At 40.4% G+C, this 11,420-nt stretch overlaps 1 protein-coding gene across 1 annotated transcript in view; it reads left to right on the top strand.

Annotated features, from left to right (window-relative positions):
- Positions 1-210: 210 nt before the first annotated feature.
- Positions 211-11,420, top strand: part of MAP2K1 (mitogen-activated protein kinase kinase 1) — a gene marked incomplete at both ends in the record, with an annotated part of 37,541 nt that continues 26,331 nt past the window's right edge. Inside the window, one exon of the mRNA XM_082005094.1 lies at positions 211-290. Coding sequence (XP_081861220.1) covers positions 211-290 — 80 coding nt within the window. The remainder of the gene's footprint in view (positions 291-11,420) is intronic.

Genomic DNA, 11,420 nt, shown 5'->3' with positions numbered 1-11,420 from the left:
GGAGGCCGGCGCCGGGCGGGAGGAGCGGTGCGGCTGGGGTCTGGCGGCGGCACAGGCACCTGCTTGCTGAGGAGGCCTCCCGCAGCCTGCGGGGTACCTGGGGCGAGGGGAGCCCCCAACTTTGCTCCGCCCCAGGAAGTCCCTCGAACCTGGCCGAAGTGGGGCCGGGGCTTCTCCGTCCGTTACCCTTCGCGCCGTCTGGGGGCGAAGATGCCGAAGAAGAAGCCCGGGCCGATTCAGCTGAACCCCGCTCCCGATGGCTCTGCCGTCAACGGGACCAGCTCTGCAGAGTGAGTGAAGCCGGGTGGGGGTGGCCGGGGCTCCGGCGGGGCTGCCCGCGCTCCGCGGTGGCCGCCGTCCCGCGTCCCTGAGGTGCTGGGCGAGGCCGCCCCCGCTGCAGCCCGGAGCGGCGGGGCGGCCGTCTGCCGGCCGGGAGGAGCGCGCCTCCGAGGCGGTGAAGCCTGGCCGGTTAGCTTCTCCGTAAGCCGTCTTGCTTTAAACCGGCACGGCCTGCTTTCCAGAAAAATCAAAATTACTGATTCTGGGGGGGATGCCCTCTTCGTGGTAGCTACTAAGGGTCTCCTCAACGGAGTAAGTGGATGGTGTCTTCGGCAATAAGCAGACTTCTGTCAGATGCGCAAGGTAAATAAGCTGGGGAAAAAAATAGAGGAGAACTTGTGTAACTCTCTTCTTGTAGTCCGTAATGGTATCTGCTGAATTCTTAGATTATATAATTACTCAGGAAGTGCCAAATTACACATTTCCAATAGCGTATTTAATAAATGTGTGTGTGGAAGAAATTCTATGGCAAGTCACAAATTTGTAGAAAAGGTGCTGTGTTTTTCCTTCACCTTGGCTTTAAACCGAACTAAGGCTAGTTTCAGTAAATCTCTTTTTCAGTAACGAGCATGTAATGCTAGGTATGTCAGTGTGTTTGGAGAAAATGCTCCTGAGCTTTCCTGTGTGTAATACAAACATTACACTGCTTAAATGTGTGGAAGGTAGGTCTAAGCTAATCATGGGTACGCTTTGGGGGGAAAAAGACCAAACATTCGGTTGCTGCATGTTGCTTATGAACCCTTGTTGAGCTTAACGGTCCGAGTGAGCATGGTGGCTCCAGTTATGCAGATACAGTGCCAGCACTCTGAAGTAATGAAGTGTTATAAAAGGTTTTGCTTTGAGGTCAACAGGTCTGTGTTCACCACTTAATTTTCAGATTGAGGTGATGGACTCTTAACTGAGCCTTGAAACAAAGATGCATCTTGGAAGAACAGATTCCTGTCCCTGTATGGTCAGTTCAGTCTGCCCTTGCACATATAAACTGACCTCTGATATGCTTATGTACCACTCTGACGGAGGATATCTGAGACAGAATTACAGTGAGGTGTGCAAGTCTTGGGCTTTATGAAGTGCTCCATGTGTATCATTGTTGCCACATTTTTAGACAGGCTCAGATCTCATTTAACCACCCAAACGTATCAAAAAAAAAAAAAAGCATCTAGCAGCTCCAGCTGTGGCATTTCTAGCAAACTCTCTCAATGATTAACTGAGACATGATCTGTTTAAAAACTATTCTTTGGCAGGAGTTACTGATTGTATCTAAGCATTATAATCTGAATATTATGCAGTTTTTGTTCTGGATTGATGGGGGAAAGTATTATTTTTATATTTGCCTGTATAGCACTTTCCAGTGATTGTCTTCAAAGTAGTTGGGGATCTGTTGATTTAGTCTTCAGGGGTCCCTCCTGCATATTAGTCTTGTTTTAGAGAATAAATCTGATATACCTATCACTTGCTGATTTTAGTACCTGAAGTTAATCACCAAACATGCAATACATTAAATATTGTATTTCTTCACTCAAGAAATGACATTAATTTTAAATTGCTTTTACAAGTTTGATACTATTTACTTCTTGGAAACCTTTGGAGACTCGGAGTGTTGAGTCTTGTTTACACTAATGAGCTGTCTTGCTTTGTTTTCTGGTCTGTATGTTGATTTGTTTGGTATGTGTGTCTGCTAGACTTCTGCCCTTTGCCATATATAAGGCCTTATATGTAGCTTTTGCCAGGCTTAAAGAGATGTCAAGTATTTTTAAGAGTAGCTTAGTGAAAGTAAATTCAGCAACCTGTTGTCCTATAAAGCCAGAATTAATTAATTTTGGAAATATCCCCTCATGCTGCTAATATTAAATCCTCATTGTGAAAGATTTCAAATAGCAAAGAATAGTTGCATCAGAATTTGGAAATGTTTTTGGAATAAATTGCAAACTGTTGTGTGTTTTCCTTCATCTGTAAGATTGTTTCTTCTTTTTTTTTTTCCCCCTTTCCTGCTCTGTGCATTTTTTTCCCCCCTTTGGTTACTGCTTGAAATAAACAGTAGAGGTGTTTGTCATCCTGTATACATTGTCAAGTGTTTCAAGTATGCTATGCATCTGTGGACTAACGTATTAATGCTTCCTAAAGCTCCATTCCTGATATAATGGAATTTTGGCTATGTGAGTCTCCAGTTACTCATTTGCTTCCACCCTATACAAACCTATCACTTTGCAAATGATCTTGGATGCTTCTCTCTTCCTCTTCAGAGAAGAGAACTGCTCAAGAGAAAGAATGAAGAGAGCTCAAATTACTTAGCTAAGTAAAATGAAGATTCAGAGCGAGGTGATAGGATTGCTGTCTGTAAATGGATGAAGGACTAAACACCCAGAAGGAAGGAAGTTATTTAGGCCCGAAGGCAATTTTGGCACGAAATCAAACGGATGTATGTTGGCCATCAGTTGGAATGTATGTTGGAATTCAGAAACTTTCTGGCTGTCAGAGGTAGAAGATTCTGTAACATGTTCTGACAGATATTTGACCCCCAGAATCTCTTGCTGGTTTTAAAATGCTGAAGCTTAACACTTTCAGGAATGAGTACATATGATACTTTGACTTCCTGGCAGAAAGGAAGGGGAAAGGGAGGAAACGAAAGAAGAAGTGGCTGGATGGTTCCGGATGTCCTGCCTTCCATTTGTGTCTTGATCCTTATTTGGTGATGGGAACTCATTGACTAGAGTAAGAAAAAGGAATACTTCTCTTTTGACTGAATGTGCTGGAACAGTTTAGTGTTTTAATAGCAAAAAAGAAACAAGAACAAAATCTCTGCTTACTGTTCCTTTCAAACTCCTGACTCCCTTTGAATATCTGACAGTTGCTACCCAATTGCTGTGGTTCTCTAAATCCAAACTAGACTCAGAACATGAAGTAGAAGCTCTGCAAAGAAGCTGGAGGGTAGGTTTCAGGATAATGCCACTTAAAAAACATTTATTACAATGTTTTTTGTTAACATGAAAAGAAAGTTACTACTTATAATGTAGACTATATCCACAGCCTATTTTAAAAATGCTTACTTAAAACAGTGAAGTAAATAGTCAATAGAACATATTTTGTCATAGAGGACAACAATCCAGTGAGCCACCAAATAAGCATTATAATTATTTTTTTAGTCCACTTCTCTGTCATGGAAGAGATTACTGCTGCAGTTAAGAATGTGTATTGATGTTTGTCGCTGCTTAGAACTTAAAATTGCAGAAGAATTGCTTCATGATTACTTTTCCTGTACATCAGTTACATTTGGATGTCTACAAACTAACTGCTCTAAAGCCTTGCTTTTTACCTTGGCTGAGTAAATAAAGACAACTCCCTGTCTTTGGTATTAGAACTAGAACCTTCCAGAATTGCTTGGGACTTTGAGTGAATATAAAAATGAAGGCAAATTTTTTTGAGTGCCACTGACTTTTTTTTTGTGTTGTGTAAGCATTCACATTGAAAAGGTGGTTGGGATTGAAATGTCTCTTTCTTTTTTTATCTGTTTAAAGAATGCTAAATATGCAAGCTGTGTACGTGTTTTAGCAACAACTGGTAGCTCCCAAATTGAGCCTAAGCTATGATCTCTGCTCTGGGCAGACGGGGCCAGCAAGTCTCAGATGTGACATAGCGAGGTGCGATATGAGGTAGAATGAGCAAAGTAAGATTATATTCTTGGCGAGGAGGACTAAGGACAGTATGATAGAACACTTCTGCTTTGTGTTTAATTAGATTAAAAATGTAAATGAAAAAGTAGAACACAGAACTTACATCTGCCTTTAATATGCTGTAAAAAAGTAGGTCTGAGAGGAATTTAAGAAGATACTGTCTATAGGTCTTTACTACCTTAGTAACTGTATTTCTTTAAAGGAAAAGAAAATGGCCTGAAAGAAGGTGCAAAGAAAACTGTGAGTGAAAACGGGTCATCAGGCGTGATGCTGCTGTTACTGGTGGTCCTTATGCCCTTGATGAGCAGTTCTGGGTTTTCTCATTTAAGTATTAATGTCTGTGCCTTAGAACTGTTCAAACCAAAGAGTAATTTAATAGAAATGGATGACTGGCAAATTCCAGTCATAGGTTGAGCTTCAGTATTAATTAGTCAGCTTTTTCTTGTTGTTTCTTGCTGTTTATTCTGTTTAAATTGCATTTAAGGTCATGCATTTAAGGAAGCCCCCGAAAAGCCGGCATGACCTCTGAGTACAACTGCCTGTATTTGATAGTCAAAGAAGAATTTGGGAGTTATGCAAAACTGATTTGAACTTCAGTTTGTATTGCAATTTGCAAAATAAATAGTTGCTTACGTACCAGGCATCTTGAAATTTTCCTGTTTTTCAATACCGTTCTCAAGGGAACTTCATTTTTTAGGCTTTGTAGGGGTAGAAAGGCAGATTGTCTTCCATCATCTGTAGTGTGGGTGTGTGGTGTTTCTTTTGGGGTTTTTTGGTCTTAAATTTGCCTTGTAAAATGGGGTGGCATGAGGGCACCTGCAGAACCACTGGTCTGTTCCCCAGTAGACCTTGTTCCGAGAGGATTTGTCCTCCATGGAGTCACTTTTTTTTTGTTGGTTTTCTTGGATACGAGTTTAGATGAAATGGAAGGAGGATTTTCAGAGTTAATTTTAATGCTTGGTGGGTCACTTCTGCCTTTGATTTGGGGAGATTTTTTTCTTTGTTTTTAAAAACAAACAGTCTCTGAGGATGGGCAGCCTCTCTACAGAATTCGGTTGACTTCGGAGGAGCTTTGCGCATCTGTTGTGTTCTGGAAGATTAGGTCCTGGAACTTTATGACTGATCTGGCTGGATTGCAGTTGCATCAAATGTTTCTGTGGAATTACTGCAAAGTTGTAGATATTTTTAAGAAGAAAAATTCAGAAACTTTTCTTTTTTAACCCACTACTAATGAAGGGTTAAGCAAGCTTACAAATAAATGTAGTATGAGAGAATACATTTTAGGCAGGCAATAATAAATGCTAGATAATTTCAAGAAAACTGAGCCTTTTGTTATTCACTAAATCTTCCAAATTTAGATTAAAACATTCAGTCATAGCATTCTCTTTAAATGTGCATGAGCCTGTGCATAGTCCTTTATTGAATTAGTATTTTAATAATACTTAAGAAGCTAATAGAAAACGTGATCTATTATAATAAAAAAGCAGAAAGTAAGAGCCTGCATCACTTTAATGTTTGTATTTTTGAATGTGTGCTGAAAATATTTACAACTAAGTGTACACAACTAATACAGAAATCAAAGCAAGTGGCAAATTGACCTGTGCTGTTCTTACTTGAAAGACAGCTCGTAGTTTAAAATTATGGATGTAGCAATGATTTTAAGACACTTAATACTGAGGTAACAGTAAATACCAAGTCTTGTTATGTACTTACACATACATATAAGTGTAATGACAGTAATGGAGGCACCCTTTAGTCATGACGATGTTGTCTTTGTTCAAAAAGTGTAAATCAGTTTAGGAGAGTTAAATAAAACCTGGGTGTAAAAATAATCCCAATGAGACGAAAGGTAATGGAAGTGCAGGCTGTAAATACGGATCCAGCCTTTTCCTCTTCTGTACCTTACAGCACCGATTCTGCGGATAGTTAAGAAGGCGTCGTTTCACAATTAAGCGTGTGCAAGATCCTGCTCCTTCTTCAGAGTCCTGTCCCCTCCTTGCTGTGCCCATGTCTTCCCGATGCTTCTTTTCTTGTATGAACTCATACGGCGAGTCAGACGTGCATGCTGATCTGACTGAGAATGTACACACCAAAGAAGCCCAGATCAGTTTTCGAAGAGCTATCCTCTTGTGCTCCCAGCAGCATCGGTGTAGCCACATGGTGAACTTAATGAGGGAAATAATCCATCTGAAAATTTGCGGTCTTTTTTATTTAATTTTTAAATGGATCTGTTACCTGAGTTGGTTGCTTAGGAATGAATGGCTGGGGGCAATGTGAGGCAGAGCCACCTCCTTTGGCAAGAGCCCAGGCTTTTGCAGGATTAAGTGACAGTATACTTGAAGCCTGAGATACTACTGAGAGATGGTGAAGTTCAGTAATTACAACAATTTCTGAGTAGCACATATTTTAATTGAATAGTCTCAGCTCTGTCTCAAGAGGAACAGATTACCTCTGAGACCTTCCAGTGTCCTCTAGTAGCTGAAATAGGCTATAAAAAAATTGAAGGGGACTAGGTAAACCTAGTATGTGGTTGTATTATTTATTTGACATAACAATAGTACTACTGTGGTTAATCTGGGCTTTGCTTTAGCACTGGCTTAAAAAAAAAAAAAACACAAACATGAAAATTGTGGGGAATTTACATGAGACAGGAAATATATCAGAGTTATTTGAGTGAATATTGACTAAATATTTCAGTGGCTACAGGAGAAAGATTCTGAAATGAACTGGGGAAGGATTTTTCTTTTCTATATGGGAACATACAGGTTTACCTCTCAATTATTAAGTTCTAAATTTTCCAGTTAAAAAACTCCCCCCAACAATTTCTTGCCTGCGTTACCCTTTTTACAGCTGCATTTGTTCTCCCAAGATTGCCCTGGGGATTGACTGGGCTTTATAAAGTGTACAGATTCTACTGCCAAAACACAAAAATGTCTCTTTGAGAAAGCAGTGTTAGTTGGCAATGTCTGTTTCTAGCTTGCTGAATTTTCAGGGAGTGGGTTCTTTCTTCCAAAGATTAAAAAAAAAATTTTTTTAAAGGAAGGAATGGAATTATTTTTTTTTCCTGAAGACTTAAATGTGTTGCTAGAAATTATCAATCAGATGATTTCTGATTTGATAGATGTTCAATATTATTTAGACAATCTTAATTATACTTTGGAACGAATGTGCAAGGCTTTCTGCCAGTCAGCGCTCACAGGAATTGAACAAGTGGGAAAGACTTATTTGGTGCTCAATATCTCTTTGCAAACATCTGAGAAACTGTTGTCATCCCGAGTCTTGTCTGAACCAGAGGAGAGTGGATCCCAGCAGATCTTCTACCTCCTGACAGCTGAGGATGTGGTCTTTCACTGGGGTCCGGTTGCCTCGCAGGCGTCCAGCAGAAGGAAGTATACAGTGGCGTCCGTGACGGGTGGCATGGCCGGCAGGAGTAAGAATGGAAGCAGGTTATTTTACTTTACAGGCCGAGAACTAGGACAGAGAGATTCCAGCAGTGTGTGATTCTATGGATGAACAAGGATCTCCTTAAAAATTCACTTACGGGTTTTTAAAACAAACTGTTGAAACTTCTTGGCAACTCTTCTTTCTTTCGGTGTGTTTCTTACAACTCAGCATTCTGTGCTTTTCTAGAACTTTTTTCAATATGGTGTGAAGATGAGTGAGCAGATTTAATGTAGCAAATATAACAATTGCAGAATGTATTTTTCTGGGAGCAATATTCTGTCTGGACATAGATGTGTGTGTATTTATATGTGAATATTTCTATATTATTGGTACAGTCTATACATATATTAAGTGAAAATTATTAATGTCTTCCACTAAATGGCTATACTGGCAGCAATCCATCCTTTTGAAATACAGGCAAGGATATAAACCTTCCGTCCATGGCTTTCTCTGAATCCCCGTTGTGGGTTTTTTGTATGTTTTCAGCTGCGTGTTCCAGCAATTTTCTTCCCCAGTCCCTGACGTGTGAACTGCAGCTTTTGGAGTTTGTGCTTCTGTGCTCCTTGCTCGCTCAATTCTAATCCTGGATTTTTCATGGGCCTTGTAAACTGAGGCTGTAACTTTATCTTTTTTATTATTGTGGTGTCTCTCAAAGGCTGCGTATCTACCACGTAATGGAGTCGTGAAGATACTGTTACCATTACTAGAGCACATATTTATCCCTTGTTTTTATTAAATTTAACTCATAGTTCAGAGGCTAAAACAATGCAAAAGCAGGACTTGTGTAAATGTGTCGGCTGATGATCAGAATTTTATAACTTCGGTTTATCCTCTGTGTTGTGTTTTAAACACCCAATATATAAGTTCCTTTTTCTGTCCTTAAGAATGTGTTATTTGCCCTGTGGTCCTTTCGTTCTGGTTGAGCATAGTGCTGGCCAAGAAAAAACGAGTAGTATGTGCACAGGTATTTATGAAAGGGAGATTGAGAACTTGGATTTCTGGTTCTGGGGATTCGGTTCTTGAATGCCTTAATTTGAGGGGGCAAAGCTTATTTGTGGCAAACTTTTAAATTCAAGGCTACGGTAAGTCCTGAGGAAGCCTTTTAACTGAGACACACACACACACATCAAAAAAACCCACAGACAAAAAAAAAGTTGCATTGTTTAGCCACAGAACTAGAGAAGCGAAAAGGGTGCCTGACCCTTGCTGGCGGCCAGTGCCCGGGTGAGGGGCTGCAACGCCGAGTGGTGGCTGGGAACTGCTGCAAAAAAATGTTGTAGGAAGTGGCACCCAGGGCATAAATCTGATACCTGTGAGTTTGTGCCGCTGCACGCATCTCTGGCTTTCCTCTTTGGTGGTCTCTTATCTTCAATTCAAACATATTATTCAGCATGCTTTGGCTTATTTAAGAAAAATTAGTCTGAAATGTTTAATGGGATAGTGCTTAGGCTAAATCCAAAGAGGCAGGAAGCTTAAAGCAAATATTCCTGCCCAACAGCTCAGCTTATGAAGAGTTTTTGAAGCTCTAAGTTGTCCCATTGGTTGGAGACTTAACTGCGTATTTTCCTCTTTAAAATACATGACTCTCAGATTTAGAAAAATGAGAATTCTTACATTGAATTAATCTAGCAGGATACTTTTTCTAGACAGACCAATACTTTTCTAATAGTTTTGTTTTACATACCTTTTACTAAGAAATAGATTTTACTCAAATTGTCTGCCTCTTATTCTTACTGGGTAATTTTTTCCTGGCAGTACTAAACCTCAAAATATGCGCTGCCATCTCTGTTGTGTCATGAAAATGGAATGGTATTTTCAGATGTTAAAGTGCATGCTAGAAATGAGCAGATGTACTGGGCAATCATATGTCCCACCTACAGGTAAGGGTAATTTATGAAGGAACTTTAACATGTTGCAAGAATTGAAAATCATCAGGAATTGAAAAATAGTGTATTTTTCCAAAGCAAGACTGCTTTGCACTTACAGTGAGTTTGGATCTTTTTGAGTGTTAACTGCAAGTTTTGTGAGGCTTCACTGGAGTTAGACCAGACATAGACACCTGTGCAGTAAGCTATGAGACTACTGTAATTACTTTTATCTTCCATGTTATTCTGTGAACTGTTCTTTGTTAAAGGTTAAGTAAAAATTTGTCTTACTGCCCCGGTTTGGCACAGTCATACAAAGTAGTAGTCTGCCTTTTCAAAACTGCAGAGTGTCTTCATGTTCCCAATACTTTATTTCAGCTCCCTGATTGAGGTTGTTCATGGAAATTATGTAGTGAACTGCCTACTTTCTTCTCTAAATTGACAGTTGTGTAGGCTTGGGGAAAGCATTACTGTCACTGTTCTGGAAAACAACCCCCCGGCCTCTATCCTCATGTGACAGTAGATCTGAAAGTGAATGTAATTCTTTATGCTTTCACTCATACTAATTGTTCAGCTTGCAAAACTGATTGTAATAACTTTGAACAACTATTTGACAAATTGCTGTAAAAGACTCTGTCAGACTTTTTTCTTCTACCACATTTTTTTTTTCCTTCTCTCTCTAAAGTAGACTTCAGGGTTGAACACAGCTTTAATGTAGCCTTTAGGGTTGAGTATATGATTAACTTATCACTAATGTGATTTAAAATTCTAAAGTATTTGGAGTATTATTAGTATGAATTAAGAATAAGGATTTATTTTCTGGTTTTGTTATGATGTTATATACTAGCAGACTAAAGGCAGCATTTCTTTTCTAGTTACTGGTTCAAAGAGCAAGTACGCTCTAAAAGGTTAGTACATCTCTTCTAGGAGTGCTTTCTTCAGTGCTGGGGTGGCTGCCCCTGAAAGCACGAACCGAGAAGTCTCTTCTTGCTTTCTGCCCGTCTCTGTGCGCTGGGTGAGAGCACTGCAGGACCTGTTACTCCTCCCTGCCCAACCTGTGCATAGGAAATGTGGGTTTGCTCAGTATCCCCTAACTCACTAATACGTACCTACAGTGCCCGGCTGTGTGTTACAGTGGTTATAGATCATGGGGGTTTTGATCTCTAACAAGAAAGTTAGTAGGAAAAAAAAAAATCTACCACCAAACCTTAAGGGAATGCACTATAATAGGCTCCAAAAGTGACCTGGTAACCTGGTGAAGTGATGGTATTTGTGACATATCTTGTCCATTCAGTAGTTTGTGGATAAGACCATGTGCATCTCTGGGAAGCAGAGAACAGAACATTTAGTCCATCAGTAACTAGAGGTGTTGCTGTGTACTTATTTTCTTTTGTTGTTTTTGCCACCCAGTATTCTTTTCTTGACGCATCCACTTTTGGCCGTTGTCAGGAGGTGAGATGCTGGGATAGATGAGACGATTCTGAAGGTCTGAGATGAACTTCCATGCAGGTGAGGTGGCACTGCGTCTGAAAAGCTCGCAATATCCCATGCTGTGATTCTCCTTGGAAAAACCTTTCTCACCTCTGTGATACTCCGCAGGCTCACTGCAGAAGGGGTGGATGTGGGTTCCCCCAGGATGTCAGATTGCAGTTGTCTTCTGGCCTCTAAAATGGGGATTTTGCAAAGTCTAAATTGACAGTAATGGAGGCGAAGTCTCTTCGCACACATCAGAGTCATCATTTTGTGGGGAGGTGGGGTGTGGTTGTGTGTATTTGGTCGGAGACTGCGTTCTTACTAACTTCTGTTCTGCATTCTTTTTAAATTTTGAGGTTATAGAAGCGCCACGTGACTAGGAGGAGGACACTGCACTGTCGGCATAATTCCTTGAGTACAGAAAGGTAGAAGTAATGTTGATGTGATAGGATGTGGGTAGAGGTAGTTCCCTCTAGAGCACCTGGTACCTGGTGTGACACTTGCAGGAAGGAAACAAACTGCTCCCCCAAAACCTTGCCCTGAGTGTATATTTTTTAACTTTTCATTTAGTCTGGAAGAGAGAGGTCTTTTAATGATTGTATCTGAAGTCCAGCCGTTGAGACACTAC

The sequence above is a fragment of the Phaethon aethereus genome (genome assembly GCF_964289735.1).
Source record: "Phaethon aethereus genome assembly, chromosome: 12".
NCBI lineage: Eukaryota > Metazoa > Chordata > Aves > Phaethontiformes > Phaethontidae > Phaethon > Phaethon aethereus.
The sequence above is the reverse complement of the archived record's forward strand: the minus strand, read 5'-3'. Positions and strand labels throughout refer to the sequence as shown.